The 25,312-nt window shown below is 36.4% G+C and overlaps 2 protein-coding genes across 2 annotated transcripts in view; one reads left to right on the top strand and one right to left on the bottom strand.

The window, feature by feature from the left end:
• LOC125242077 (orexin receptor type 2-like) overlaps positions 1–25,312 on the bottom strand; it is a 252,498-nt gene that overhangs the window by 109,866 nt on the left and 117,320 nt on the right. Inside the window, exons 2-5 of the mRNA XM_048150779.1 lie at positions 21,836–22,460; positions 20,553–20,709; positions 7,198–7,336; positions 4,427–4,530 (exon numbers count right to left, since the gene is read on the bottom strand). Of these exons, the coding sequence (XP_048006736.1) occupies positions 4,427–4,530; positions 7,198–7,336; positions 20,553–20,709; positions 21,836–22,327 (892 nt within the window). The 5' untranslated portion in view covers positions 22,328–22,460. The remainder of the gene's footprint in view (positions 1–4,426; positions 4,531–7,197; positions 7,337–20,552; positions 20,710–21,835; positions 22,461–25,312) is intronic.
• On the top strand, positions 23,649–24,581 carry LOC125242062 (carbonyl reductase [NADPH] 3-like). The gene has a single exon (XM_048150763.1). The coding sequence runs from the start codon at positions 23,697–23,699 to the stop codon at positions 24,579–24,581; it is 885 nt and encodes a 294-aa protein (XP_048006720.1). The 5' UTR covers positions 23,649–23,696.

Raw genomic sequence — 25,312 nt, 5'->3', positions numbered from 1 at the left:
ATACCAAGATTCAAGATCGGGTGAGGAATGCCAAGATCCGTCGTCGCACCAAGGTGCAAGACGTGGGTTTTGTCATTACCAAACTTAAATGGAGTTGTGAGGGACATGTTGCTAAGCAGAGTGATGGCTGTTTAAATAGGAATAACTAAAGACGGCACTGTAGTTAATTTCGTAAGACAATCTGATATAGGTTGGTTCATATTTTCGTCTAATTGAGTCACTGCTAGATGTACTTGATAAGGCGAAGGTATTGAGTACTCAATATCCATACCTACCTGTTCCATCGGCTATTGTTGAGCAGCATAATCAGTAGAACAGTTTATTGTTTGATACAGCATAATCATCTATACTTTTCTTATTAGTTTTGGCGTTCAGGGGTAGTTTATCACTTTCATTTTCTAAAAAACTTTTTAATCTGGCAAAATTCGATGACACATTTGAATGACACTCTCTGTTGCAATGTTTAGAAAGTTTTAATTTAATTTATTCCGTTCTTTACATACTCATTTTACTAGTCTATTAATATCCACACAAACTAAATAAAACAACGTGCAGGCTGCACTTAAGAAGTCCTGATTTATACTAAAAAAATACCTAAACCAAAACACTCAGTCAAAATTTCTCGTCGGATTATTTTGACAAAACACTGTAACTTTAGTCACCGATTGAAGAAATGGGGAGTTTTATTTTGACAAAACACTGTATCGAGCGATGCAGTGTTTTGTCAAATGACGACTTTAGATTTTAAGAGTTACAGTGCATATTACAATGAAGGTTTTCTATGTTTTTGATAGAAAGTCAGTATACTCTTAACATGTATATATAGAATAGGGCCAGATAAGCTTATTGGACAGTATTACCACAAAACACTGTAACTCGAGTTACAGTGTTTTGTCATGGCACGGCAGACCAGCGATGTAGCATTATAATGGTTATGGCCTACTTTATTTGCAGCATCAACACTTTTGCATGTGTTATGAGTTTCTTTCATTCTTTTTCTTTTTTTTTTATTTGTTGCTGTAAATAGATGGTTTTTGCAATAAACGTTTTTAGGGTTCCGTAGTCAACTAGGAATCCTTATAGTTTCGCCATGTCTGTCTGTCCGTCTGTCCGTCTGTCCGTCTGTCCGTCCGTCCGTCCGTCCGTCCGTCCGTCCGCGGATAATCTCAGTAACCGTTAGCACTAGAAAGCTGAAATTGGGTACCAATATATATATCAATCACGCCAACAAAGTGCAAAAATAAAAAATGGAAAAATAGTTATTTGTTTTACAAGGGGGCAAAGTAGTTGTTTAACCGCACGTGCCAATATTGATACCCGAGCAAGCGAAAGATTCCAAAATTGAACCGCGAGCGTAGCGAGTGGTTCAAAAAGTGGAATCTTGAGCGTTGCGAGGGTATCAATCAAGGCACGAAGGTTAAACAAACTTTGCCACCGAGTGAAACACAAAATTTTTCACCACACCAACACGAACAAAATACTGACTATAAAACATCAAAATAAATGAAATCCATCAATTTATTCAATATTTATGATTCAAAATCATCATTTATAGGTAAAATCTAGCAGCCAGATTAAGACATCGAGTTAAAATTCGTATGAAATTACTTTGCCCCCTTGTGAATAAAATGCAATTTTGCTATCTGTTTTCGAATAGCGAAGAAAGCCTTTACCAGTTGGTGTGGTGAAAAATGTTTTATTAGGGTACGGTCACGGACTTTAATTGTTGATCCACTTCTAGCTCATTTTATACTGGACATCTCACAGTTAAGCATAGTTGAGCTATGTCGTTCCAGTATAAAATGAGCTAGAAGTGGATCAACAATTAAAGTCCGTGACTGTACCACCCCTACATGTAAAGTGGGGCTGATATTTTTTTTCATTCCAACCCCAACATGTGATATATTGTTGGATAGGTATTTAAAAATGAATAAGGGTTTACTAAGATCGTTTTTTGATAATATTAATATTTTCGGAAATAATCGCTCCTAAAGAAAAAAAAAGTGCGTCCCCTCCCCTCTAACTTTTGAACCATATGTTTAAAAAATATGAAAAAAATCACAAAAGTAGAACTTTATAAAGACTTTCTAGGAAAATTGTTTTGAACTTGATAGGTTCAGTAGTTTTTGAGAAAAATACGGAAAACTACGGAACCCTACACTGAGCGTGGCCCGACACGCTCTTGGCCGGCTTTTATATTCTATTGTAAAATTGCAGACTCATTTTTCTGCAATGTCGTTTAAAATGCCTTCTCATTTATCTTAGCTGGCAGAGACAATATCTTTTGCTACATAGCAGAAAAATAATCTAAGCTTTTCATTAACTTTCTACCTAGTTAGATAGTGGCTCTGTGACCCCGCGATGCACAGAAACCTAAGTATATCATATAGTTCGCAGATATACACGCTGAAAAAGGACCATTCAGCATAGTGACCTTTGAGGTCATAATGAACAACTTTTATTATAGGACAATGTTGAAATCTCCGAAAAAAATTAGGCTGTTCCATAGAAGAGCATTTCTTTTTTTTTTGTCAATAAAAAAAATTTGATTGTTTTAGGGAATTTTAGGTCAATTGTACTCAGAATCACGAGTACTTTCAATCTCACTGGGAGACAAAGAGTGTCCCAGAATTTCCATACATTTTTGTTACTTTCCTCTTTTGTTACCCCATACAACATGAACGGAAAATGGTAACAAAATAAGAAAAAATCGTATGGGACAATTTTTTTAACTACTAGGATTGAAAAAGCTAGTAATTCTGAGTAGAAATAGCATTATTTTTTTTTCAAAAATATCACACTTCATAAAAGTGGCAAAAAAAAAGAAATGCTCAGAAACGAGCGGCATCACGACAGTCGAAATGTATGGAACAGCCTTTTTTCTTGCGATTTCAGTATTGGTCCCATAATGAAAGTTGTTCATAATGACCTCAAAAGTCAGTAGGTATGCAAAGTTTAAACGGTCCTTTTTATTTCCCCCTGGAATTTTTGGAAATATTTTGCTTTATTCATATCTTTCATGCTAACTGTACGTAATATTTTAGTACCTACTTAGTATGTTTTTGTTTGTACTTAGGCAGAGTGATGGCAGATGGACTAAAATTATAACAGAATGGTGGCCGCTCACAGATGTAAGAAGCGATTGGCATCCGTTAGCTCGTTGGGTAGACGACATCCGGAAAATTGCGGGTCACAACTGGATGAGACTAGCTCAGGACCGGGACAAGTGGCGTACTAGAAGAGAGGCCTATGCTCAGCAGTGGGCGATAAAGGGCTGATATGATGATGATGATGATGTTTGTACTTTACTTTATTCAGTCTGTTAAATAGGCTTTCTGACCTACATGTAGTTTGTTGATGAAATAATTAATAAAAACTTTAATATGGGTTAGTCTTCAGTAGAAATATTTTGTTCAGTTTGTCTTGAGATATTTTAACTTTGTAACAGCAATAAATATTGGACAATAATAAACAAGACTATTAAATTTAATCATAGTTAGAAGTTTAAAAGTCAATATTTTAAATTCGACTAAGAAAGTACCAATATTCATTTTAAATTCGACTAAGACAGTACCAATATTTATTTTGACGTCGATTTACGATATGATGTCGGTCGAATGTTTTCTACTTTTGCAAGTCGCAACATGACTAACTGCAGTTGGCTTCAAAGGGATTCACACGCCAATGATTTGGCACCATTCGTGAGCATTTTTTTTTTTGCCACTTTTATGAAATGTGTTATTTTTGAAAAAAATATGCTATTTCTACTCAGAATTACTAGCTTTTTCAATCCTAGCAGTTAAAAAAATTATCCCATACGATTTTTTCCTATTTTGTTACCATTTCCGTACATGTTTTATGGGGTAACAAAAGAGGAAAGTAACAAAAATATATGGAAATTCTGGGACAATTGACCTAAAATTCCCAAAAACAATCAAAATTTTTTTATTGGCAAAAAAAAAAGAGAAATGCTCTCGTAGGCTCGTGTAGTAGGTATGTCTTTACAAAGTGATACAGAATGTAATTTTTATAATCGGCAACATTTAAGGAGGTGATCATATACCTCGCACAGAACCTTAACCGCTTCAAAAATATCTTAATTTTACCCTAAAATTTCCAACATGTTCATAAAGCTAGTCAAAATTTACACCGTCTACAGAATCGATACTAATATTATAAATGGGAAAGTGTGTGTGTCTGTTTGTTTGTCCGTCTTTCACGGAAAAACGGAGCGACGAATTGACGTGACTTTTTAAGTGGAGATAGTTGAAGGGATGGAGAGTGACATAGGATACTTTTTGTCTCTTACCAACCCCCCACTTCCCTAATATGGGGGGCGGAAGTTTGTATGGAGAATTCCGCAAATTTCGAATTTAATACGAGCGAAGCTGCGGGCAAAAGTTAGTAAAAAATAAAAACATCTTACTTTCATTAATGTGTTTGCAGTTAGCTTGTCCGGGGAATTGTTCCGATTTCCACAACTCCAAAATGATCAGGGAATATGCTCCTCCTAGCAGCACTAGTGGTACTCTGAAACAATTATTAATATTCAGGTAAATACAGATAATGATAAACTCACGCCTGGGTACCTACGTCCTAATCGTTTATCACCAGGGTTAAGATATCTCGTAGCATGGTAAGACGTTAGAAAACCATGGAGTCGATTTTAACATAAAATTCAACTCATACTCACATACCTACTCATTCCAAAAGTTGATTATAACTAAATAAATATAATTTGGAATTGAATAAAACTATATTTTAAATTCAGTGCGTTATTGCAGCGGCTCACACTACAATTTTATTAAACCACAATCTTACAAATTATCCTACAACAACCACGGGCGGAAAGAAGTGATGAAATCAACCAAGAAAACAGTCTACAGGTAGGTTCATAATTAAAATATGCAAAACTGGCTCATACAAAATGTACTTGGCATTCACTTTACTAATAAGGCCCAGGAAGATTAAATTACACCTCTGAAATCCTATTAAAGATTTGGTTGTCAAGTCAAGATACCTACGTAAATATCCGTATTGGAATAATTTCGTTAGCGCCGGTGCAAAGGAACGACATCTTGACTAAGCGGTTTGAATAATTGTGAACAAGTTTTGATTCTAGACTTTTATTGTAATTGTCTGAAGTCACATGGAAAACACAACAGGCTGCATAGACAAAAAGTCAATCTTTATCTAAAGTTTTTATTAATAATCGAAATAAGATGTCATATCGATGTAGGGAACAAATCAAATTATTTTATTAAATATTTTTGATTTGTTTTTTTAAGTAGTAACACTACTATATATAAATTATAAACTGAAATAGATACCATACACTAAAGAAAAAGCGATCAAGCCCACTGGTGGCGAAGCCGGCAATCGAACCCGGGTCTCCAGCTAACACGGCTGACGTGTTCGACCGCCGCGCGCCGGTCGGGGTGGTGTAGCGGTCGAACACGTCAGCCGCGTTAGCTGGAGACCCGGGTTCGATTGCTGGCTTCGCTACCAGTGGGCTCGATCGCTTTTTCTTTAGTGTATGGTATCTATTTCAGTTTATAAGATGTCATATATTAAAGAAAAAAATTACGGACACCACTAGTAGCGAAGGCCGGATTCGAACCGGCGTCTTTAGCAATCTGGGCTAACGCCATGAACCCCTAGACCACCCCGTCACCACGTGTGTGAGTTTTTTCTTTAATATACAACATTCGATTTTTTATTTGTATTTAGTACTGTGACTAGTGACTACAATATAAAATATGACACAAATCAAAATATTTTTGTTAAAATAATTTTATTTGTTCCTATAGTTGCGTAAAGTTTTAATCCTTTCAATACTGTATTAAAAACTGCGCTAAAAAGCTACGATACGCTACGAAGCGATCTAGTCTACGCAGATATCTAATAAAAAACTGCAAAAACCAAATTTTCGCCTCATTCTACAAAATGTGTGTTTATTTATCCAAGAAAGTAATATATCATATCCCAAGCACCATTACATTCAATCTTAGATATAACCGTCCAAGTACCTATTTTCTGTTGCCCATGAAACATTTTTTTACGTAAATATTTACAGAATATAATAAGTGCAAACCGAGACGGACCATGCTTGTTTACTTAAAAATTTAAGAGTCTGCCGACCGTCCACTAACGTCTATATTAAAAAAGGAAGTTTTAAGGACATCGGCTTTATAGATCTGACCTCAATTACAAAAAATAGGTACATACTGACAAGATTAATTAAATAAAAACATGTAAATATCTAAAAAGGTAAAAATGTTAAGACTCAGTCGTCCACTCGACCCAGTGGAGGTATTGTGATTTTTCATAAACGAATTTATATTCAATCAATATTTTACAAGTTAAGACGATACGGTAGTCGTCAATTTTCCATACAAACGCTACGACTACTTCCTCCCTGTTTTTTGAAGATAGAGCAATATTTTTTTCAACACAGATTGTTATTATTTTTATCTGTGTCGGACCGTTTTGATTTTTTTGATATCCTGCTTTTTAAAGATTCTAGAGCCAATCAAAAAATTTCCAAAAACGGCCTTTTTCATTGTGGTACAAAAAAAGGTGTGATACTCAAGATTGGTAACAATTAACCAAAAAAACTAAACGGTTCGACATAAATTATTTCATTGTTATTCAGATTTTCAAATTTCGTTCAGATTGATTAAGTTTTGAAGGAGGAAAGAGTACAGAGCGGAACCTCGATTTTAAAGATTTTTTTGAAATATCTTTTGACTGAGTTGTTCTTAATGGACAATTTTTTTCGATAAATCTAGTTAATAACACTTGTATATTTAACTAAAATTCCCAAGTTGAAAGGGGGGCTCTTTTCCATTTTAGCATTTTTGCTACCGTATCCTCTTAATATCTAAGTTCTTCACTAAGTTGGCTGCGTATTTAACTTAGTTTATGTAAGTCCCCGATCTTCGGGGTACTATTCCAATTGATGCCATACGACTAAAGAAATAAATCAATATTTTACTAATTCCCCTACTTTTGGTCGTTGTCAAATAAGTATCTATAGAAATATTTATAAAAGTGAAAGAGCCTTAAACTCAAGGTCTTTTGTATCTATCATTCATTTTGACATCATTTGCAAATGTTACCGCTTCTCAAAAAATTTAAGTTAAATACCTGTTTCACTATATTCTATTCTATTCTATTTTATTCAATGACACTTACGCATACATAAAGACGATTTTGATGACGTGCCAGACCAGGTCCGCGTGAGCCGACCATGTGGGTTGACACTGTATCATGTGCGGGAGATCGAAACGTAGAGGCTGTTGCACCGTCGTCAGGGAAAAGAGGTCCGGGCTGTCTGGGGATAGAAACAAACTTTATTATGATCACGGCAATGCTTCTATTTTTTTTAATGAAGTAGGCAGCAAACGAGCAGACGAGCCGCCTGATGGTAAGCAGTCATCGCCGCCCATGGACATAAGCAACATCAGGGGAGCCACTCATGCGTTGCCGACCTTTGAGAACCCTAAATACCTGCTTCTTGAAGAACCCCATGTCACAGCGCAAGGGAAACACGAAGAAGCGCTGGTGGCAACGGTAAGCACGTGCGACTTTCAATCCGGAGGTCGCGGGTTCGAACCCCGGCTCGTACCAATGAGTTTTTCGGAACTTATGTGCGAAATGTCATTTTGATATTTGCCAGTCGCTTTGCGGTAAAGAAAAACATCGTGAGGAAACGGGACTAATTCCAGTAAGGCCTAGTTACCCTTTGGGTTGGAAGGTCAGATGGCAGTCGCTTTCGTAAAACTAGTGCCTACGCCAAATCTTGGGATTGGTTATCACAGCGGACCCCAGGCTCCCATGAGCCACAGCAAATGCCGGGATAACGCAAGGAGGATGATGACGGCAATGCTTCTAATATTATTTACTATAAACTATTATTCACTATATATTTGATTTGTCTGCTGTATGATTTTGTGTGGGTTCAAAAACTTCCAGTCTGTTTTCCTTTCTTCCAATATCTATGTGTACAGCATAAACTTATTTATTCCAAAACGAGTAGATGGAGCCAATTAAAGTGTTAAAGAAATCTCAGACGAAGGATATTATAGACTCGACGCAAGCGTACACCCGTAAGGGACAGATATAGAATAATGGAGCTAATTTAAGAATCACTTTAAAAATGGCTGACAGTTTACCATAAACAACCTACGTAATTTGGGCGGATAATAAGCTTGACAAGTCACGTCCTTATTGTTTGCCACAAACTCGTTTGTGGCAACGGCGGAAAAGTGAAACTATGACAAAGACAAAAAATAACATTTTGCTCTCTGTCACTCTTATTATAATTTGTATGTGACCATCTCGTTCGTTAGTGGTATTATTATTTGGCTGTCTAGTCTATAGTATCCTTTGTTTAAGAAAGAAATCAAAATTGTGATATTGCAGTGACAAGTCGCCATTCCATCCCATCGGCGTCGCCCACACCACAAATGAAGCCCCCTAAGTCGACTTTAACGTCAAATTGCGGTACCTAATGTTATAGCCAAGGATGATATAATACCGGAAAAGACAAAGCCCATACAAAAAAGCGCACCCCTGAAATGTATGGGCCTCTTACGCCGTGTCTTGCGTGGGCGACGGTCGCGCGACCGTCGCCGTCGCGTCTACTTCCATATCGATAAGGTTTGATTTCGTATGCGTCGCATCGCCGTCGCGCGACCATCGCCCACGCAAGCCACGGCGTTAGGCTTAAAACTAGATGGCGCTGTTTCGCAGCCCGGAAGTGGCCAAAATCATATTTTCCCCAAATATTATTGCGTGTTTTTATTTTTTATAAGAACAAATGATTCTTCTTTATTTTAATGTCACGTCAATACACATTTTTAAAAAAGTAAATTTGTAGGCATCAGTGTAGGTGGCGCTGAAAAGTTGAGGTATGATTCTTAGTATGAAGATTGTAAATCCTATGAAAATCATCCTTGGTATAGTACATCCTTGGTCTGTGAGTACATTTGACTCGACACGATCCAAGTGCTGAAAAGAGGAAGATCGGAACGTACGAAAATTGACACGAGTTACGAATTTCCTTTTCGCGACCCTTTGAAGTTTCGAAATAGGCACATAATGAACCACTTCGCATTATTGTGATTAAATAGCGCACAATTTATACTGAAAAATTAATTAAGCACAAAGACGTCCTTATTTCTCCCCTTATTATTTTATGTAACGTCCGTTTTTCTTGGAATTTTCTGATTTAGGACGACGTAATAATAAATTACAATAGAGGCTTAATAAAACATTGGGCGTAGGCGTACTTATAATAAAGGGAGTGGTATTTCAAACTTCAGGCACGGTAATCCCTTGGGCATGGGCATGCTTTGGTTGTTCAAACAGTTTCATTTCTTAATACTTCTATAAATTGAATCTGGATGGAATTCCTTATATCAATATACTTATACAACCGGTCTGTCCTAGCGGGTGACCCTGCCCGAAAAGCCGCGGTCCCGGGTTCGAATTCCGGTAAGGGCATTTATTTGTGTGATGAGCACAGATATTTGTTCCTGAGTCATGGATGTTTTCTATGTATATAAGTATTTGTATATTAAATATATCGTTGTCTGAGTACCCACAAGCCTAGCCTTCTTGAGCTTACCGTGTGACTCTGTCGATCTGTGTAAGAATATCCTATAATATTTATTAATTATTTATTTTATTTATATATTTACCTATACATAAGTAGAAAAACTGTTTTTATTACTTTTAAGCGAAGATTCCTTAGGTCAATTACAATTAATTTATCTAATAAATTCTTAACCGTTCTCGAGTAATTCAAAAAAAGAAATTTAATGATTCAACAAGTGTACCACAACCTTTATATCTTATTTATAGTAATTATTATGACATTTATGCATTCAGATGTTTCACACTAAACGGTATTTTATTCTTAAGGTCCTCTCATACGTATTAAGTCATTTATTATGATGATTGCATGAAAAGGAAAAAAGAAATCGGGTTACTGTTAAATGAAGCCTAATGACATGTCGAATTCAACGGAAAACAAAAAAACACGAGAGTTCTCAAAGCTTAATTTGTTTACAAATTTCGAGAATTAATCATTTGTTTAGTCGCTACTAATTACGTGGACGATCAAAGCCTCTACCGCGAGCTTATGACGTTTTACAGAACGCTGCTCGATAGCGTATACCTTATGGAAAATTACATACATTGTATGGAGAAAGAGAACAGCGCCTTCAAAGTGGAACCAATAATTATACATACATACATACATACAATCACGCCTGTGTCCCATGAAGGGGTAGGCAGAACACATGACTACTCAGGTTTCAGTGCCACTCTTGGCAAATAAGGGGTTGAAAGAAAACGAAACTGTGACATTGCAGTGACAGGTTGCCAGCCTCTCGCCTACGCCACAATTTAACCCATATCCCACAGTCGCCTTCTACGACACCCACGGGAAGAAAGAGGGGGGGGGGGTGAAATTCTTAACCCGGCACCACACGAGCAATAATTATATACATAGATAGATAGATAGATAGATAGATAGATAGATAGAATACTCTTTATTGGCACACCTCAGCAAAAGATACAGAAAAAATATACAGTGGAGACAAAACAAATGATTATAAATAGAGGCAGACAACAGGCGGTCTTATAGCTAAAGAGCGATCTCTACCAGACAACCTTTGGGTAGCGGATATAAAAAAACATAATCAAAAAGAGTACGAGCTTTGAAATAAAAAATCATAATACATACTAGCTTTTTCCTGCGTGAAATTCGAAAATTGCGGAATGCTCCATGCAAATTTCCATCCCCTATTTTAGGGAAGTAAGGGGTTAGAAAGAGGTAAAAAGTAGCCTATGTCACTCTCCATCCTTTCTACAATTTTTACTTAAAGAATCACGTCAATTCATCGCTCCGTTTCGCCCTGAAACACGGACAAACAAACAGACACACACGACGCTATCACATTTATAATATTAAATAAATATAAGTATGGATAATGTGACGTGTACTGTATTGAGTCACGCAATACATAAAAAATATGCCCCCGTACGTAGTAGAATCAAATCGTGATATCTAGGCCATCTAATAACGTATTTCGAACCTGTGGTAGACACTCAAGAGCCCTATATAACCTGACGAAGGAGTTTAAACGCGTCTCTGGTAATTTGATAAATTAGAAATCGCGAGTTTGCAAAACTGATTTTGTAACTTTGCGCCAAAATATATGAGAAGGGAGTTACGTGACACGGTTCCCTACTTAATTTTTACAATAAGCTACCTTAATACATTCTGCAACGAGGGGTTTAAAAGTGCAAACGAGATCTTTAGATGTACGATACAATAAAGACTCAAGTTTGTGCAATGTTTTCATCACACTTTCTACGAAAAAGTGAAATATTAAGCGAAGTACGCTAAGAACAAATTGAATTATTTTCATAGAAAATATTTTGACTTGTATTTTTAAGTAGTCAGACTATACTATTATGTTATATATAAACCATCAATAAATGTCATATACCTACAAAGAAAAACTGACCAAGGGCTCCAGCTCGGAACACTTGGAGGCCTTGCTTACTTTTTCTTTGTATAATGACATTTATTTAATGTTTATTAAGCGAAGTAGGTAATTTATTGACATTGTTTTTAGTGGTGGACCAAGGAAATTTTTACCTTGTCCAGCCGGCGTATCATGCTGCCAATTTTATCACTTATCGACATGGATAAGACATCTGTCACTCTCACACCGACATACTTGCCAAAAAGTGACAGATGCTTTATCCACGTGGATAAGTGATAAAATTGTAAGCATAATAGCCGGGCTGCCTGCGTATTATGCTTCCAATTTTATCACTTATTTATGTGGATAAAGCATCTGTCACGCTTTGGCAAGTATGTCAGTGTGAGAGTGACAGATGTCATATCCACGTAGATAAGTGATAAAATTGGAAGCATAATAGGTTACTTGACCGTTTTTGAAAGTCTGTCTTATATGATTAAGTACGGTCCAAAATAAAATATTACCATATTTTATTATGACTTAAAAACAGCATAAAATATTTTTAAAGTATACTTTTACGTAATCAGGTGAAAACAACACAGTCATGTTAATCTATAGATTATCTGTGAATCAGGACATTCTATTCGAAAATAACATCCTCTGTTTTTTTAAGTATGAAGGCATAAAGTTCAATATGTCAGTGATTGTTTTTTTTTAATAAATGGGCTTACTCTTGACCACAGACTACCCCAAGGCAAAGACGTGGCATACGATGGAGTGAGCTCGCCCAGAAGATGCCTGTTCAAATATGTGTAATAGGTTAAGAGGATACGGTAGCGAAAATGCTAAAATGGAAAGGAGCCCCCCCCTTTCAACTTGGGAATTTTAGTTAAATATACAAGTGTCATTAACTAGATTTTTTGAAAAAAAATTGTCCATTAAGAACAACTCAGTCAAAAGATATTTCAAAAAAATCTTTAAAATCGAGGTTCCGCTCTCGACTCTTTCCTCCTTCAAAACTTAATCAATCGGAACGAAGTTTGAGAATCTGAATAACAATGAAATAATCTATGTCGGACCGTTTAGCTTTTTTGGTTAATTGTTACCAATCTTGAGTATCACACCTTTTTTTGCACCGCAATGAAAAAGGCCGTTTTTGGAATATTTTGATTGGCTCTAGAATCTTTAAAAAGCAGAATATCAAAAAAATCAAAACGGTCCGACACAGATAAAAATAATAACAATCTGTGTTGAAAATCATTGCTCTATCTTCAAAAACCAGGGAGGAAATAGTCGAGAGCGTTTGTATGGAGAATTGACCCCTACCGTATCGTCTTAATTCCTGAGTACATTCAATGACTCACTCACTCTCTTCTTTCCCAACAACTCCCGTGTACGACGCAGCTCTGTAAATTAATTCTAATTTAAATTAATTCTAATTTTCTAGCATACTCGTAATGATTTAATTTATCCACCAACAATATGTTTTAATATAATTAAAAATATTCAATTGTTACTGTAAGTAATTTATAATTAAAACTCAATTTATATTTACTTAATTCATAATATAAATAAGTTTTTTGCAAACATTTCATTTTTGGCACAAGCTTTTATCGCCGACGACGACGATTGGCCTTTCTTTCAACAGTCATCTACTGCTCTCCGAGACGTTTCTAAAAACCCCTTATTCGATGAGATACAACGTTTCATGACAGAGTTCCTATGACCACCTTTCTGCTCTATCATCAGATCAGTTCCATGATACCATAATATTGCATTGTCATATGATTTACATATGTGTTCAAAATTTCAGCTCAATCGAAAACCGGAAAGTGAGTCAAATTTAGCATCTACGTTTTGAAGCACACTAACATACTTACTCACAAGGCAAGTGAATAAAAGCTTGTAAAAATAAGTGACAACATATTTTTAAGAAGCTGTAATTCACTCGTAAAATACAGCTTGTTTTCGTCCATAACTCTCCGGGGAAAAATATAGGCCATTGTCCTTCAGTACCAGGTGTACAGTGGGCATGAAATATGATCTTTTCCCTGAAGGGCGAGAAAACCTTTAATATCTACTAGGTATAAATCATAGATTGTAGAAACTCCTAGACGACGGGTATCGTGGCACCACTTTCCATTCCGAAAATATATGACTGATAGCCAGTTGCTCACCAAAAAATTATACAACGTGTAAGCGTAAACATAGAACTCATCAATGTTAGGATTAATTGAAAGATGTTTTTAAATTACAGATTAATTTTTGAAAATTATCTCAGCGGCAATGTATAGGACCTCCTTCAAAAACCTCTTCGGCCTAAACGACGGCGCAGCTCACCCAGTCCTTCCTCTACCTGACATAGTCCTTGATAATATTTAGGCTAGTTTCCTACTAGTCAAATCAGCTTCTTTATAAGAACTGTCAAAACGATTTGCTTTGATTACTATGAAATACTGAGGAGCGTCACGGTCAATTCATTTACTTTATATCTTTCTCTTTGACTTATTAAATATAAATTATGTTTAAACATAAGTATTATCCATACTTTTCTTCTAATTATGTGGTGCTTTATTACGTGTACTGCTTAAAATATTTTATTTGAAGTAAAGGAAACTAGCCTATAGTCTGTCTTGTTCCGTGATACCTATGTAATTGTCTATTTGTAAATTATCTTTTTGTAGATAGGTAAATGATTTTATGCTGTTTTATAACAAAGAAAAAAAAATGTAACCCTGGTTGCAATGATAGGCAATGAAAATCTATCAACGAGCATTGAAAATGAAAATGAAAATGAAAATGAAATATTTATTTTTCAAGTAGGCATATTACAATGCGCATATGAACGTCAAATAAAGCTACGCCGGCTCTAACCCTACGCCTCAGCCTCGAGAAGATTTCAGTCCCCCCTCAGTTGGGAGGGGGTATCCACTATGGGACCGGCAAGAAACTCGGCGGGCAACTTCTTTTCAAAACATTACATCTTATAACTAACATGCATTAAATAACAAGATACAATTTAACATGCAAAAGTATTCATCAAAGAATATGAACAGACTAGGTACTCTATGGAAATTAATTTCAATAAATTATATTATTGCTTAACTTGGTTTAACCCGAGTGTGTTTTCATTACAATGCGACCGAATTATTTTGTATGGATATTTATTATATCAATTTTAAGTCAAAGTTTCGCCCGCTATACATGTATCCATACTAATATTATAAATGGAAAAGTGAGTGACTTTGTTTGTTTGTCCGTCTTTCACGGCAAAACGGGGCGTCGAATTGACGTGATTTTTTAAGTGGAGGTAGTTGAAGAGATGGAGAGTGAGATAGGCTACTTTTTGCCTCTTACTAACCCCCCAACTTCCCTATAATGGAGGGTGAAAGTTTGTATGGAGTATTCCGCAATTTTCGAATTTAACTCGAGCAAAGCCGCGGGCAAACGTTATTAGTTTCATCAATTTGTAGAAAAAAAGCGTTACTGAGGTACTGATTGTAGATCGCCTGTCTCTTTCATTAAAGGGTTATGTTTCATAAGACATAAGGTTATTTACATCCTACCGGCGTATCATGCTGCCAATTTTATCACTTATCCACGTGGATAAGACATCTGTCACTCTCAGACTGACATACTTGCTAAAGCGTGACGGATGCTTTATCCACGTGGATAAGTGATAAAATTGGCAGCATGATACGCCGGCTGCTTAAAACCTTACGTCTATATTTTTCTTTGTCTATGGTATAAATAGTCTCACGAGATGGGCTTTATTATGAAAGCGTTTTCGAAGCCTATTAAAAGTTTGTTGTCAGCAGACTGAGGGTGAATGAGGGCAAATCGGATAAAACTGTAACTAGAAATTACTTGAATTTAAATTATAACTCGTCGTGGCTTAAAATGTACGTAAATCGTTTGCAATAGAATTCGCAGGGAATGTATTAGACACATTTAATTTAGCGCGGTAACGCGGCGAGTGTAATGGGCACCTTTGCACCAGGGGTTGCGCGGGGAGGCCTCTTCCAGTAGTTTTTTTATACTTGATGTGTTTTAGGTTTACAGTTATGTAGGTTTTTAGATTTAGTTTTATTTGCTGGCCAATTTGTATCTATTTTATACGTTTAATTGAATAAAAGTAGATTATGTTACACTTACGCCGTGTCTTGCGTGGGCGACGGTCGCGCGACCGTCGCGCGACCGTCGCCGTCGCGTCTCATACTTCCATATCGATAAGGTTTGATTTCGTATGCGTCGCATCGCCGTCGCGCGACCATCGCGCGACCGTCGCCCACGCAAGCCACGGCGTTATTCTAAGAAAATTCTTTTTTACCACTGAATCCTTAGCGTAGCAAGGAATTTAAAAAAAATAATTCTGAGCATAGTAACGGAAAGTTTACTACTGATGTTAACGCACAAGGTGGCAATTAACTAAAAACAATTTTTTCATAAATAAAAATCCGTATAAACAAAAGACAATTGACTACAATGATCGCTATTTTTACTGACAGCAATTTCTTCCACATACGGCCAAAGAAATGGTACATACTTTATTATAATAGACCAAGAGCTTTATTTTGTGAAGATAAAGAGTTTCCTGCATTGTATTATCTCTTAGGCCGTTTTCACATTATCCGATCCGATATCGGATGTAGGAAGGATGTAAAATGTAAGATTTATGCGCTTCCAGGGGCCTATTGCATAACAATTTACAACTCATATTACAAGCGGTAGTCCCCCTCCAATTCATTTTATAAGAAAGAGAGTTCCGCTTGTAATACAAGTTGTAAATTGTTATGCAATAGGCCCCAGGTCTTCATTTATGTATTTAATAGATCATTAATAATAATAAAATAAATAAATAAATAAATATTGGGGACACCTTACACAGATCAACTTAGCCCCAAACTAAGCAAAGCTTGTACTATGGGTGCTAAGCGACGATATACATACTTAAATAGATAAATACATACTTATATACATAGAAAACATCCATGACTCAGGAACAAATATCTGTGCTCATCACACAAATAAATGCCCTTACCGGGATCGAACCCAGGACCGCGGCTCAGCAGGCAGGCTTACTAAAAATCGATATAAAACGCAAAAATTGCGGATTTAATGCCGATGGCACTCTCCTACAACAGTTTTTGTCCGAGGCACCATGGAACTGCCGATATCGGCAGGACGCTCCCGACATTTTTTGGCATGCCGGACCCCCCGCCAGCTGTCGGCCGATAATATTTGTTTGTGTGCGTATATAATGTATAAATTATATACGTTTGTAGTAGTGTGCGTGACAAAAATGGCGTCTATTAAACAGCTGCAGTGCTAATGATCGAAATTCAAATTAGTTGAAAATTCCCATTGAAAAAAAAAGGTTGTAATGCATCGATTCGGTCCGAATTGCGGATTCTAGTTTTTTCATCTTTTAATAGATATAGTTGAATGTAAAATTATTTATTTTGCCTGACACTCTGAGTATTTTTTATGCTCGTTATCTTAATTTTACAATATAATATTTAGGATATAGTGCTTATAATTATTAAATATAAACCGATTTTTAAATATTTTTTGATACAAAATCATACTTCATTGATTTGGAACAATGCGTTTTATCGGACCGACATCCGACACTATCGGAAGCGTTTATCGGGTGTAGGATGTCGGTCCGACATCCGATATTGGATCGGATAATGTGAAAACGGCCTTAGTGGGTCGTTACAGCTACTTTCAGTACCTAATGCCAGTTAATGCCCTCTTTTTCACACAGAAGAAACAATTTGGGTGAAAAAGAGAGCATCTTTAAATGCGTACATGGCGTGTATTTGTTTCATAGACGTAAAAGGAGTGGTTGATTTACGAAAACAACAGATCACAATTAGACTTAATTAGTAAAATACGTTGTTAGAGATGAAGAAGCGCAGCAGGGTTAGCACATGATTGCCTCGAGAGTATGTCGCCGCGAGATAGACTACCCGTCCTTATGTCATTAATACAGTTAGAAGAAGACGTGTCATCTATCTCGCGGCGACATACTCCCGCGGCAATCATGTGCTAGGCCCACTGGTAGACTAGCGGTAAATACGTGCGACATTCATTCCGGAGGTCGCGAGTTCGAACCCCGGCTCGCACCAATGAGTTTTTCGGAATTTATGTGCGAAATGTCATTTGATATTTATTTTCCCAGTCGCTTTTAGGTGAAGGAAAACGTCGTGGGGAAACCGGACTAATTCCAATAAGGTCTACTTTACCCTTCGGGTTGGAAGGTCAGATGGCAGTCGCTTTCGTAAAAACTAGTGCCTACGCCAAATCTTGGGATTATTCGTCAAAGCGGACCCCAGGCTCCCATGAGCCGTGGCAAATGCCGGGATAACGCAAGTAGGATGATGATGACATTGTTAGAGATGTATAATTGTCCAGCCTCTAAATATAAAATTTTACCATAAACTATATCTCTATTTTAATATACAAAATATAACCGCATAAATACATACCCATTTTTTTAGCAATTATAAAAATCTCTGAATGTAAATCACATAAAATAAAATCCAAATTAAAAATAGAATAAAACCGACGCCCTCTATTGTAACCTAAAAATTCGCATTACAATAAACTTTGCATTACAACTGTCAGAGTATTTTTATATAAAATGAGAGAATGCGAAAGTCGGTACAATTTTTCACACGCGTTGAAAAGAGTACTTAGTATATTTATGATTTAAATTGATGCTGAATTGAGTATTTTAATAAAAAAAGTGTAAGGAGCAGGGGGATCGGTGGGTAATTTTAATTAATCGATGTTTTTCCATGTTTACTCTGTACAAGTGATACTAACAAATATTTTACTAAACAGTCGGCGTATTATGCTTCCAATTTGATCACTTATCCACGTGGATAAGACATCTGTCACTCTCACACGGAATTTCCTCCCACGAACGCACCGGCTGTGGAATGAGCACCCTGTCGAGGTATTCCCGATGAACTACAGGTTCCCCATGGTTCTTCAAAAAAGGAGTGACACCCCTTGAGTTGCAGGCGTCCACAGGTTACGGTGACCGCTTTCCATCAGGCGGGCCGTATACCTGTTTGCCACCGACGTAGTATAAAAAAAAACTATAGGCTCGTTCTGCTGACGGTGGCTGAACAGGTATCAGCGCGAGGACTTAGTACATCCACGCCGAATGTACAAGTAGATATAGACTAGATTCGTTCAATGGAACTAGAGACACAGACTCTATTCAATTAAACTGGCTACTTACTGAACAATAGTGACACAAACCAAATGAAGCACATGATGGTTTCAACGTGAACTATAGACTCGTTCTGACGGTGGCTGAACAGGTATCAGCGCGAGGACTTAGTACATCCACGCCGAATGTACAAGTAGATATAGACTAGATTCGTTCAATGGAACTAGAGATACAGACTCTATACAAGTAAACTGGTTACTTACTGAACAATAGCGACACAATCCAAATGAAGCAGATGATGGTTTTGACGTGCACTATAGGCTCATTCTGCTGATGGTGGCTGTAGGGTTATCAGTGAGTGGACCTACTTACATACAAACCAAATATACATATACTAGCTTTTTTCCGCGGCTTCGCTCGCGTACTAATCTAATCTTGTTTTCCCATACACAATTTGGACCTCCATTTCAACCTCGTAGGAGGTGAATTTTGTAAAATCCTTTCTTAGTGCTCCTCTACACCTTATAAGGATCCTACGAGCCAAATTTGAAATCTCTAGGAACAGCGGTTTCGGCTGTGCGTTGATATGTCAGTCAGTCAGTTTCTCGTTTTTTTTTTTTTTTATTGGTAAACATGATTACATGACTAGCTAACCATTGCGTCACGTATCTTAGGCTGACATAACAAGAAAAACAAGTAGACATATAAATTTACAATAATAGGCATACACCTAGCAGACATTTTATATAGGGACAGTTGAACACCTCGCATCCATCACCTCACACAATCTCAGTTTATATATTTAGATATACTCAACTGGTTACTGAACAAGAAAAGATCGGCTGATAAATTATGTAGACTGATTACTTATTGAAGATGACGCATGGACTGGAACAAATATGCGTAGACTAAGACTGTATCGTTAAGTATGAAGACAACTTTGAGTAGCCGTATTTATTTGCTATTAGATTTTTTTCTTATAACAAGACATGGGCTTAATAAGGCACGTAATAAGGTACACATTTTGTCCTAGAAGCTCGACGTAAAGCATATGGTTTAGACAGTATTGACTTAATCCTCCCGAGTACCAATTACGATTCCGGACAAATGCTACTAGAAAATTCACAAAGTGCGTAAAAGACGATACGATTGCGAAAAAAAATTGTACGGTGCGAACCTCAACGACACATGATCCACAAAGCAGAATATCTGGACATAGTCTAGCCACTGTTATTTTAAAAAAATAAAGTTCAGGATCTGTGTATGGCGGCCATTTAGAGAATGTGGCATGGTGCTTACTCTAACTCCGACTTTGATGTCGAATTTGACTATCATACACTGTTTATATTGATCTGGTTTAGGCACTGTTCAAACGCCATGAATGTCAATTAGACTTTGGCCTATGGCTAATTTTTTTATCTGTTTCTCTCATCCTACTCGCATCAAAAATGTACGGCAATCCGGAACGTTGCTCAAAATTGCGTTTTATTAATTTATATAAATTCACCGCATTTATTCTACAAGTACCCAATTGGAAAACCATGAAGAGGACTCTTAAAGAATATATTTTGGCAGTATATTAACCTTTGTTTGTTGAAATCGTACAAAGAGTCATTGAAATATTCTCAAATTAAGCCAGATAGGGGTTGTCCGAAATTTATTTGCTAGACCTTAATGAAAGTACCATAAAGTCCCTAAAATAAAAAAAATATCAGACCTTCTTATATCAAATAGTGCTTACCAATACCTTCAGATCATACTCTCGGAACATAATAATACAAAATTATGCACATGTCAACATTTAGACGAGGTTTGTTTTGTCCTTATACTTAACGATACAGTAGTACTACCATACTTACTGAACAAAAGCGAAATAATCCAAATGAAGCAGATGATGGTTTTGACGTGCACGATGGGCTCATTCTGCTGACGGTGGCTGAACGGGTGTACGATGGCGTAGTAGCGATCCAGAGCGATGAACGTGAGCGTGAGGACCGACACTGTCACCGATACCGACTGTTGGCAAGAACATACTAGTTAATATCAAGCAAAGATATATACCCCCTTATTCATATGCGTGCTCTGAAGGTTATCAAGCCGATAAAGTTCGTTTGTCCTTTTCTATCATACCAATACGTCGGAAAGGGACAAACAAACTTTATCGGCCTGATAAATTTAGAGCACGTTTATGAATAAGAGGGTTAGAATATTATTTGTTATAAGAGTTTTAACCCCTCAAACGCCTTGTTCCAGATACAGATCTGAACACATAAGTTAAACTGTAACTAACAAACTGAAGGTTATGAATTCAGTAACGGCGTTCCAGGTTTTAAATGATTCAGGGTTAAGCTAACATTAGACTTATAATGACCGGGATGTAGACGTTTATTAACTTTTATATTTTTGTCGAAAAGCCGATATTTCGACGCCGTTGCAGTCATTATGTCTACATAAATTTCACATGTACCCGCCAGTTTTAGTTACTCGTTATCATCATACATGTAACTCGACAAAAATCAGAAAGGTCAATCAATACTATTTAGAATAAGTACTTATTATGTAATTAAGTAAACAAACTTTCACTGTTAAACGTAAGCATGTCGTGTTTGCCTGTAATTGGGTGAATACCAACGCAAGTTATTTTATTTTCCATTTAAATATGTAAGATTATGTATTACACCTGTTGGCGAACCTTAAATAAAATAAATAAATAAATACAAGTCTAACTTTCTGTCATATACTTTACCTGATATGATAATTGAACCCTAACCACACAGTCGACTTCTACGGCTTAGAATAAATTTGAAAGAGGAAAATGTAGCGCTGGAATACTAACCCAGAGGCCGTGAGTTCAGGTCTCGCCCAAGGCAGACATTTTCCACTTTTAAAATTCAAATCTTAACGATACAAAGTATTACCCTATTAATAAACCATACTGTAAGGGTGCTTTTCCACCAGAGATGCAATACGTGGATGTGTTTGATATCCACCAATCATGTTCATTGTTCTACATAGCATAGCGCTGATGGGAACGGGTTCGACTAAGCTGATTGATAGATATCAAACACATATACGTATCGCATCTCTAGTGGCAAAACACCCTACTGCTGTTATTTTTTATTTTTTCTTTCATAGATCTTACCTGAAAATAAACGAGCGTTTTGCACAATATCTCTCCCAGGAACCAGGTCTCCGTGACATCCCAGACCACAGTCGGTGGCAAGCAGAGCAAGATCACCAGAAAATCTGCCACCGCCAGGTTCACCAAACACCGGTACGTCACTGAACCTCTCATTGAAGGGTTTCTAAACACAGCTATACACACTAATGCGTTTCCTACTAGCCCTACTATGAAAACTACGGTGTGTGTAGCTATAAGACCCCACTCATGCGGCTTTGGAAATATATAGTTGTTCAACATGTCTATATATTCTTCTTTACTTATATTGCAGTATATAGGGTCTCCTCTACAAGTCACGTTTGGTATATTAGTCTCAGTTATATTAATTTCGTCTATTACTGTGTTTTTAGTTTGGAAATTACTTGTTGTTGTTGTCTCGATCGTTTTGCAGTTAATGTAACTTGAGGTAAAAATTAAAGCGATCGCTAGAGTTTTTATACGGTGGGGAAACATTTTGAACAACTTTCTTTTTGTTTTATTTTGTACAAGCTGGTGTTTTCTGAACTTTCCGGGTGAAAGATATAAAGAAAATGGTAAATATGAAGTTTTGAATTCCCTTCCGCCTAAACTGCCTTCGTTGTTAAATCTGAAACAATAAAAATCCTGTGTTATATTTCCTGACATGGTACAACAATAATTATAAGTATTTTTATAAGTAATAACGTAAATAAATGTAGCCAACCGATAAATATTGGGACTATGCCACACAGATCCATTTAGCTTAAACCAAAGACATATTTATAACTCCGTATAGACACATAAAGTCTAAGAAAAAAACGTACCTCAGTACCATACAGAAAAAGGTACGGTGGTCTAGATGGCATTACACCTTTGGGGTACGCTCAGCTAGATGGCGCTAATATTAATAATTGACATTTTAACACATTTCAAGCTAAGAATATCGGCCAAATTGCCAAAACTGAGGTTCAAAACTTTTAAGCCTGTGTCAAGAAATGGCAGTCTATGCACTGTGATTACACATTACTTCAACAGTAACTCTCTATAATACTCGATCCTCTTTGCTTAAACTAAGCAACGATTTTATAAATATTTGAAAAATTGTTCATTTGAAATTATCCGCCAGTCGAAATTGTCCATGTAAAAACCAGGAAATGTTATGTAATATCGATACGATCTTATCAGTTTTTAATCGAGAACTAAAATACCGATATATTTATCTTCATGATAGTAGGTATCTTATCTTGAGTTTACGTGTGTAATTTTGATACAACCGCAAATAGAAACTTTTTTTTTAAATTGGCAACAAAATTAATTGTGTTTTGTATCGAATAATGTACTAAGGTACAGCGAGGCAAAACTCGACGGGGGGGGCAAATGTAACTGGTTCTTTTTTTCTATGTTTTACAATGTTTGCATTATTAAATAGAGTAGGCGTGTTCAGTGGATACAATATGTAGAACTCAACATCATAGTGTAATAATGGTAAAAAGGATCAGTTACAATTGCCCCCCAGTCGAGATTTACCCAGCTGTACCTTAAGTGTTTTTAAAGGGTTAACGTTGTACATGTGAATAAAATGTACGAAATAATATTTATTAACACTCTTCTTCCTCATACCACACTCATACCGAACTGAAGACAAATTAGTACACACCTTTTATTGAAATTCAATTCGATATCTTAACATGAATACTTACTTCCGTATATTTAAATATAAAACACGCTGTACATAATATCACGAAAGATAACAACAGCTGAATACATACTCGGAATCAATTTATATCAGTTAGCAGTAGCTTCTTTAGTAGACAATTCATTATAAATTTACGAAGCGTGATTAATTGAAAAACAGATCATTATCATGATCAAGAAAGTGGCATTAGTAACTGGCTCAAATCAGGGCATCGGTTTTGGAATAGTTGAAGAACTACTGAACAGAGGTGTTGAGACCGTCTATCTTACAGCAAGAAATGAAAAAAGAGGTCTAGAAGCTGTAGAAAGTTTAAAAGCGAAAGGTTTAAACCCTCATTTTCACCAGTTAGATGTTACTGACTCACAAAGTGTTAAAAACTGTGCGGATGATATAAAACTTCAGCATGGAGGCTTGGATATACTTGTTAATAACGCAGCGGTATCTGTAGAAAAATTTGAAGAAACTACATATGAAGATTCAGTGCGTGTCCTTGACACAAATTATTTCGGTGTGGTGACAATACAAGAGCATTTCTTTCCTATTTTGAATAAGGACGCTAGAGTTATAAACATATCTAGTGACTGTGGACATATTTCTAATATAAGAAACAAAGATTGGATAGCAAAGCTGACTAATAAAGATGTGAAGAGAGAAGATGTTGATGAATTTGTTCACTGGTTCTTAAATTCAGTTAAAAATGATACATTGGAGCCTGAGGATTTTTACCAAACGGAGCTGATAGCTTATAGGATTTCGAAAGTAGCTCTAAGCGCGTTGACAATTGCTCAGCAGAATGAGGTTGACAGAAACATTTCTGTCAACTCTATAAATCCTGGATTCGTTAAGACGGCCATGACTCGAAGAGTTGGTGTCCTCACTTTGGAGGAATCTGCAAAAGCTCCTGTGTACTTGGCTTTGGACGTGGATCAGTCGCTGAAGGGGCAGTATGTGTGGTGTACTAAAGAAGTTAAAGACTGGAGAGACCCAGACCTACCTCTGTGTTGTGATTACAAATTATTGAAAAAGTTTTTTCGGAATTATAATCAGTATTAAATGTTTATGGTTACTAAAAAGTTTTTATTCTCCTAAAACTGTTCATTCACATAAAACTTACAAGAAAATTTATGATATAAATTTAATAAAAAAAAAACACACGGAGGCTGGAGTGTGTAGAGGTAAGCACGTAAGCCGCGTAAGCTGAAGATCCGGTTTCGATTCCCGACGCCACCCGTGAACTTGGTCGCATTTTCTTTGATGTTTGGTATTTATTTAATTAATCCTTAAATCGGGTTGAATATCTCTATATTTGGGAAACAAAAACTAAATAAAATATTTGTAGTTACAACCATACCAGAATTAACATAATAATCAAATTCGCGCTTCACCGACTTTTCTTTCAATTATAAATGTATATCACAAAGGCATTAAATTTACAAATTACTTTCCGAATAATCCTACTCATTTTTTTGAGCAAAATACCTATTTCTACGAATTTACATAAATACTGCAAGACATTTAAATAATAAAGTTGACAATCTGATTTGGATCTGAGATTCGTTTAAGATCTCTGCTTTGTGCAGAACAACGGAGATGAAAATTATCTTCAGACCATTTTCAATATACCGAATTACTACTAGATTTTTATCAATCCATACTTAATATTATAAATGGGAAAGTGTGTGTGTCTGTTTATTTGTCCGTCTTTCACGGCAAAACAGAGCTACGAATTGACTTGATTTTTTAACTGGAGATAGTTGAAAGGATGGAGAGTGATACTACTTTTT

This window comes from Leguminivora glycinivorella, unplaced genomic scaffold (assembly GCF_023078275.1).
Source record: "Leguminivora glycinivorella isolate SPB_JAAS2020 unplaced genomic scaffold, LegGlyc_1.1 Scaffold6, whole genome shotgun sequence".
Classification (NCBI taxonomy): Eukaryota; Metazoa; Arthropoda; class Insecta; order Lepidoptera; family Tortricidae; genus Leguminivora; species Leguminivora glycinivorella.
This window is presented reverse-complemented; position numbering and strand designations above follow the sequence as displayed.

What these genes read in the sequence shown, in the direction of transcription:
- LOC125242062 (XM_048150763.1), top strand. Translation starts at nt 23,697, where the DNA reads ATGATCAAGAAAGTGGCATTAGTAACTGGCTCAAATCAGGGCATCGGT.